Source organism: Anguilla rostrata, chromosome 2, assembly GCF_018555375.3.
Source record: "Anguilla rostrata isolate EN2019 chromosome 2, ASM1855537v3, whole genome shotgun sequence".
NCBI classification, from domain to species: domain Eukaryota; kingdom Metazoa; phylum Chordata; class Actinopteri; order Anguilliformes; family Anguillidae; genus Anguilla; species Anguilla rostrata.
In genome coordinates this window covers 11423203-11430730 of record NC_057934.1, presented here as the reverse complement: position 1 = coordinate 11430730, position 7528 = coordinate 11423203, and the positions used below count along the sequence as shown (strand labels likewise).

Genomic DNA, 7528 nt, shown 5'->3' with positions numbered 1-7528 from the left:
AAAATGTTTCAGCCTATTTACTATAGCTTATATTATGTCAAGATAATATTTATACATAACTAAGAGTGAAAGCTTTGAATCACTGCTCTTTATACATCAAAGGGTGATATTTCAATATGAAGCTGCTACAGCAAGAGCATCTATTTACCTTGCCCCATGTAATGTGTCTGTGGTCAGGCAGTGGTTGGAGTTAGCATGCAGTGCCTGTCACAGTGCTATGGAGTGCTCGCGACAGAAATGTCCCGTTTCGTTACGTCTCTGTGAGTCACAATACACAGGGGCCTTTCCGATCACCCTCTCTCAGAATGCCCTCCCCCCCCCCCCCCCCCAAGGGACATGACAGCAAGCAGCAGGGGCTTTGGAGTTTTTTTATCTTCTCATAGATCTTTCACTTCTTATGTGTTTTGAATCTTTTCTGGAATGCCTGGAGTCTGGTCTACTTATTGGCATAATTTCCTCCAGCAGAGCCATGTTGCACCTGCAGATTTGCCCTGGAGAGATTAGGATGAGAATTAATTAAATGACCAAGGATCTCAGCCTTGCCGACCTCAATAAGCTGTGTTACATTTCCAGGGAAGGGATCTAGCAGGGATGGTTTTTTTTTTAAATTCATTTATTTATTTTTGGTAACCAAAATTCCACATTGACGGCAAAAAATATTTTGTATTAATACTTAGGCCTCTTTACCAAATTATATGGAGAATTACAGATTAAGTATCAAATGCATTAAGAAGTAGAGTAGTCACTGGCAGTCACTTGCTCTTGGTGAAGTTCCCATTAATAATTATAGTTAGACATGCCAGCACTAAAACTTCCAAAACTGAACATCATCTGTCGTAGTGTGGTACTGTAGTTTTTTTAAATTTGTGTTTTGATATTTGTCTGATATTGGTTTCCCTTTTATTATTATTAGATAAAAATGTCATTTACCATTTAAACCAGATAAATGAACAAAGCCATGTTTATCAGCAGATTCTGGGGCCTGGAGTCAGATGTATATTGTGACGGAACGGCCAAATCAAGAACATCTGTTGGGCTGGCTGTCATTGTTATTGTTGCTGGCTTGATGTTGCCAGATGACAAATTCATAACATATCTGTGGTACTCTGCTAGCGCCTGTTTGGCAGGGGGGCAATAATCACACAGTTGGGTCCAATAAAGGTTTCAAACATTGGGCTTTGAGAAAGACAAGACCATTTGATTGAATAATATGGGCTGCAGTCAACGTTGGGTTTAGTTTGGCATGTATCGTTTGATAGCGACTGCGTTTTGAAATTGTCCGTTACCTCCAGCAGGTCAGCACAGGCTGACAGCTTCGGAGCAGGTTGGTGGGACGCTTTGAAACACCTCGTCTCCTCTCTGTAATTTACCGCATATTTACCGCGAGCTTCGCGGGCCCAGTCTTTCAGCAGAAGGTATTTACATGGTTTGGCTGAGAAATCGGGCGTGTGTTTGTCCTGGGTGTTTGATTGTTTGAAATGTTCATAAGAATTAGTGGTGCAGTGCGGGGCATGAGCTCTCGGTTTTACTGCCGCTCTCAAACACATCATAAATTTGATTTTATGCTGTCATTTTCCAGTCATTAATATACTTTTTTTTTTTTTTTATCTGCCGTTTTTATTCCATGCTACACTTTGACTAAGGGGTCTCCTATGTAAACATACAAGCAGAAGGTGGCTAGCTCTCCCCAACCAATTGCATGTTGATCCCTCAGACAGCTGTCTACTTCTTCAAACCCTGTATGAGGGGAAAACAGTCTGCTTCTCCAAGACCTCGAATCTGCGACGCCTGACATCATTAAAGCTGGATCTTCCTGTCTGTAATTTTCAGTCATGGCAGTCAGTCGTCAGTCGGGCTTGTAAAAGAGCTGGCGGTAGACCTGGGTCACCCAGTGTGCATTTGGAGGGCTCTTTCCCTGAGGCGTCAGCTTTCTTCGTCCCCACAGTCTAAGTCGCCTCATTTTTTTTCCATGAAGAATAACAAGGGACGTTTGACAAGTCGCAAGATGGCATTAGAAACTGGACTCCACACGCCCATGTGTTTGGTGTCGTACCATATGTCTCTTAGCTTCTTTCCCGCCAACTATAAACCTACTTACTAACCGCACTACAGGGTTATGCTTATGTTTTAGCCATCCATTGCAGTGTTAAATTGGGGCAAATAAAGTGACATGATTCAAAGTGAATCGTGCTGTACACACATAAACCGCATGCCTGCATCACTTAAGTGATGAAACAGTGCAAATCTGTCTAAAGCTGCTTGGACATATTTTCTTACATCCAGATCTGACTGTTGCCTATTCAGAGAAATCATTTACAAGGGCACATATTAATGACTTATTCCAGTAATGGGCAGTGGCCTGACGGAAGCGGAGATTTAATTAGTAATCGTATGCGTCTCCGGTATTTCTTTTTTTTGTGTCAACTTTTAATCCCTTTGATGCAAACATCAGAAGCAGGGAGTGATACATGAAGCTTTAGGCTGCAATCTCACTGGTACCTGTCAGTAATTATCCACATTGCCTAAATTAAAGACAGGTACTCTGGCATATATTATGTCAGTAAAGCAAGTGCTGGAAAAGTGATAGGCCAAGCCATGCAGTCTGAGCTTTGCGCTCACATGGAGTCCCTGTGCTTGGAAACACAGTACGCTTCATGTCCTACACCTGCTTTAGCTTCAGCAGAATAAAGTAATTAGAGGCTGAGGCATCTGTATGTTCTAACCCACTTTAAGAGACGGAAGGCCCAATTAAACGCTAGGCAGAAACGCCATAGTTTCAGATGAGAAGAAAGGCTATTGGCCAGCAGGCGATGCTGTCATTATGCTATTAATGCCTGTTTTTGATTGATAAAAACACACTGGGTTTATGGGTTTACCAGTCAGTGTTGCTGTCTAATCACCGCTCTTGCCCATTGCATATTAATCCAGAACAGTGTTTTTTTTACACTGTCCAGGGCTGCCGTACAACCGGCATCCATAGGAGCCTCGTTGAGTTATTTGAGAAGACTGCTGAGGAGCGTTTCTGTGAGGAAATGGAGCTGTCTGTGTTGAGTGGAGAGACGGCGAGAGTTCCTGCTTGCTGCTGTCAGCAGCGTTGAAGGACATGTAACTCAACACCGTCACAGAGTCCATCCCCAGAGCATTGTATCCGATGTTGCTGCTGTGGTTGCACGTGTGGATATGCTATCCTAGTTTATACTTTTATTTTTAAATTCCTAGTATCATAAAATGATTTAAACCAGGCTGTACAGCAAGGATGCCATGCAGAATATATGAACAGTCTATAGCATATATATAGGTCTCCACCATTAATATGATGAAGATGTAAAAAAAATGTTTGCGCAGAATAAAACATCATCTGCCTCATTTTTCTGTTGATGGTTTAATTTATTTATCAGAATCATCAACATTGCTCTGCTCTTTGGTAAAATCAGTGTAACAAATGAGTTGATTGCTTTAGAGAAGGCAGCTTCTTTTCGAGACTCTTTTTACTCTCTTTTCAATAGAACTGAACTGTATTGAGTGCAAAACGGGGCTTTATTTTTTTAACACCTGTATTAGTGGATTAGTTAGGAGTGAATGCCAGAAACATGCCCTGGTACCTCTTGCCTACCTTCAGGGAGACAGATCAAATAGCATTGTCCTTCCTTTGGAATCCAAAAGATGCCCGTTCTTTTGTTTTCTACCCCCAAAGAATTGTCCTCTGTACTGTATGTCTAACAGGTGGTTTTGAGTTTCCTTTGCGCCATTGTGCTGTATGAGATTCCTACCACAGATGTTTTGGGTCTCTCTGCTGTTGATGGTATTGACAAAAGCTGGGGGGAAACCTCTCCAGCGCTTTGCTGAGCCCCCTCTGTGGGAAAGGAGATGATCACTAACTGTATATCCTGGGCTTTGAAATGCCTACCCCCTTGGCTTTGTGTCTCTTGACAGTTTGAAGTAAAGGCCTAAACTCGGGAGTTTCTAATTACCTAAAAACACACAGGAGGAAACTCTGCGAAACTTTTTCAAAAATCATTTTTTAAGAAGGAAGAATTTTTCTCATTTCTGTTCAGTTTTCTGAAACAGGTATTTCAAAATGAAAACATAACCACAATAGTTATGTGGAGGCAAAATAATGTGCTGCAATGCATTAAGACCAACAGAAGTATTGTGAAATGTTTAGCGACCACCATGCGTTTTGCACTTTGCTATTTTAGCATTGATGGATGTAAAGCTGTGCCTGTTCTCTACTTTCAAATGATCTTAAAATGCATTACAAATGACAGTATTAGAGTCCAGACAAGTAAAGATGTTCAATCTTATCATGACTTGTCATCATAAGACGAGGAAAATCTTCCCTGGCTCTCATTTGAGAGTTTGACCTCCCAAACCATGGGCTTACCAAAAGAAATGGAAGAGTTTGTTCAAACTGTTTCACATATGCAGGACCATATGGCTCCTCCAGGGAATGGGGAATGGGGTTTCAGTGAGCATGTCTGGGACCATTGGCAAGGGAATCTCACCTGAGGACCAGCCTGTCCAGCACAGCACTCAATAAAACTGCCATATGGTGGGCAGCAAAGGGGCTAACGCACGGCTACCATCAAATAAAACAGGGCCAAAAACCAAGTTAACCACCCGATGGGACCGTGTAAATGTGAAATTGGTGTAATAAAGGCTGTTGATCTGGGAAATCAAAGCACGGTGCCAGAGGGAACCTCCAAAGTACAATCTGAGGAATATAATAGATAATAATATATGGTTTTAACTTTAAAGCAATGTAAGTCACAATCATTCTTTACAATCTTATCAAACAACAAGGGAGAAAATTATTACATTTTCTATTTCATATTTATATATGAAACTGAGTACATGGCTCTCATTCATCTTGGATGGAATCACCCCTCTCTTTATACTCTTGGTCTATACATGTCAGGTATAGACTCTTTTAACCCATAAAAAATATTCCCAGTTCGTTTTTTTCTGTCCTGATTAAGAATATAATTGGGTGAATTTATTTTGGATTTCAATATTCCTCAGGAATACACACACACCCTCACACACACACATTTTGTCTAGTTGTTATCAGCATGATTTAATAAAACACTTAAATATTTTTACAGTGTCTTTATTTCAAATAAAAATATAGGCATTTATATCAAGATTCTAAATAACAATAGAAATCACATTGTTTATAAATTTACAATAACATGGTAGAATCATGTAGCACTTGCCCTTAGAATAGTTGTGTTGACAGAAATCACTAGAGTTAAGTGCCACTTTCAGTATGGTATTTACAATACAGTAATTTACTGCAACCATTGTGAATCTCAAGTTCCATAAAAGAGAAACAATCAAAGCTACTCTGCTATTTCGAAAAACAAAATTGAAGAAAAAGAACAGAGTATATCCAAAGCAAATGCCCTCTTCAGCGCTTGAAAATGCTCTTCGGAAGTTAAAAAAAAAATCCTTTAAAACTCTCCGATGGGCTTGAACAATGTCCTGAAGATATCAGACTGTGGAGACTCAGTGTCTTTGGCAAGTGTGGAGACTCCGAGAACCCTTGCTGTTGTTCTCTCCCTTCTGCGTTCGGCAAGAAAGGCCGTGCGCACAGTCGCAGCGCTGGAATATCTCCAAGCCATGGGTGCCTTTCCTGCGATGCTTGGTGCACACTTGTCCCTCCTTCAGAACAGGTTTGCAGATTTTGGACCAAAAGTGACGGGCGCAGCAGAGTCCCTCTGAGCAGTCTGTGGACCTCAAACAGTTCTCACCCTCCTGACCTGGAAGATTAAAGGTCCATAAATTAGGGAATAGAGCAAGGACTTTCAGCTCGACACGCTCTGCAACATTAGTCTGCTGTGTACCTTTCATGGTAGCGTCACAAAGCAGTCTACATACCTTTGAGTGATTGCGATTTCCCCTGGGATGCACGCTTGGAATTTACTTCCACTGTTGAGTTATCGTCTTGCACGAAAGTGACAGACACAGCCTCTTCAGCACCAGTGTGTTGAGCAGTGTCAGAGTCATTGGGCAAACACACTCCTGAAAAGAGATAATGAGTTTAGACCACTGAAACCCTGGCAAACACAAATGTTTAACAAAACATTTTAAAAACACAATCCTCAACAAGTCTTCACACAAGTGTATACTCAAAACTGAGTTATTGCTGCAAAAGTGTAATACTATAAAAACATTTAGTAAGAATCTTTTCCCTTTCTTTTCATATGAAATTAAAATATGCGAGTTTTTTATCCGCTGGTCGATTCAAAAGTCGCGCTTACCGTTGCTGCAGTGGTTGCCAGGGCAGCACATAGCGTCCCGGATACAACGTTTCCTACGTTTCTTGCATGGAAGACAGTCGCCTCTGGATCCGTAGCAAAACTCTTCATCACCGCAATCTTCGTCGACCACGCAACTTGTAGGCTAAATATTGATGAGAAAAGTTGTAAATACATACAATTCTGAAAATAAACTCTTTAACAACAAAGTTATAAACATTTTTAGCACGAAGTCTGAAATGGACTGAAAACATTATTACACTGTGGCATTTTAAGCACGTGTCACATTTTACCTGTAAAGTATCAATCGCCATGTTCTGACTGCCGCTGTCAAAAGGTAGAACGTCTGGGCTCGCGCTGACCGGGTGGCTGGGATTTGCAACCCCTCCGGGGAGGTTTTTGATAGCATTAGAGTTGAGTAGAATTGACCCGGCATGGGCATTCTCGGAGTACAAGCCCATAGTACAGCAAAAAACAACAAACACAGGTACCGAAACTCGCAACATTGTTACAGGAGTAGCGCAACAAGAAGTCAAACTCCGTGGCAAGGACTTGAGCTAGGTGTAGTATTCCTTAGCAGGTAAGCAGCTCGCGAGGATGATGTAAGTGTACTGAACCTCCTTGTCTCCTCTGAAGACTCTGCTTTCCTGATGCTCGATTTATAATGTGGAGTTGTTTGCATTCCCGCCCCTAGCTATGTGTAACAAAGGGGTGGATGAAATTTCAAAGAGCTTGAGTGCATGACGCTTGCCACAGCAGCTAACCTATTAAAAGAGAATCCTAGGATTTCACGATAATGTTTGTGTATAATTATCAATGAGTCTCCGCGACTTGACATCAAACAAACACCGAAAAAAATGTTTCGCTAATACACTCTTTGCCCGTACTTTAATTTGGATTTAAAGGATATTACTAAACCTGGTGTTGATTTAAGGTGACATCCTAAAAAGCTTATGGTATTTGCTCCTCTGTTTACTGTCAACATAATGTAAACGAGTTTTTAACGTTTTTAGACTCCAACAGATATTCAGTCATTCGTCTTGCTATCTTATGGTTAAAAGGGTAAATTGTGAATCACGTTTTTAAATAGGCTCGTCAGAATTCAGTAAATCGCATGCGCATCTCTGTACAGTTGTCTGTCACTGTGATACGGTTCAAAGTTTAGTAGTTACATTTGTGCATTGTCATTTTGTCAAGTCCCATGCAGCGTCAAATAACTGGACAACAAAGGTCGATGGGCCAGACGGTCCTTCTGTTTTTTTTGTAAT

At 41.1% G+C, this 7528-nt stretch overlaps 1 protein-coding gene across 1 annotated transcript; it reads right to left on the bottom strand.

The window, feature by feature from the left end:
* Positions 1 to 5094: 5094 nt before the first annotated feature.
* Positions 5095 to 6962, bottom strand: dkk1b (dickkopf WNT signaling pathway inhibitor 1b). Its single transcript, XM_064319939.1, has 4 exons — positions 6554 to 6962; positions 6264 to 6405; positions 5881 to 6024; positions 5095 to 5762 (listed from the first exon to the last, which is right to left on the bottom strand). The coding sequence occupies exons 1-4, from the start codon at positions 6764 to 6766 to the stop codon at positions 5509 to 5511; spliced, it is 753 nt and encodes a 250-aa protein (XP_064176009.1). The 5' UTR covers positions 6767 to 6962; the 3' UTR covers positions 5095 to 5508.
* Positions 6963 to 7528: the final 566 nt, after the last annotated feature.

What these genes read in the sequence shown, in the direction of transcription:
- dkk1b (XM_064319939.1), bottom strand. Translation starts at nt 6,766, where the DNA reads ATGTTGCGAGTTTCGGTACCTGTGTTTGTTGTTTTTTGCTGTACTATG. An exon ending in TGGCAACCACTGCAGCAACG is followed by an intron (nt 6,025 to 6,263) that starts GTAAGCGCGACT and finishes ATCTCTTTTCAG; the next exon opens with GAGTGTGTTTGCCCAATGAC. An exon ending in GAAATCGCAATCACTCAAAG is followed by an intron (nt 5,763 to 5,880) that starts GTATGTAGACTG and finishes TTAATCTTCCAG; the next exon opens with GTCAGGAGGGTGAGAACTGT.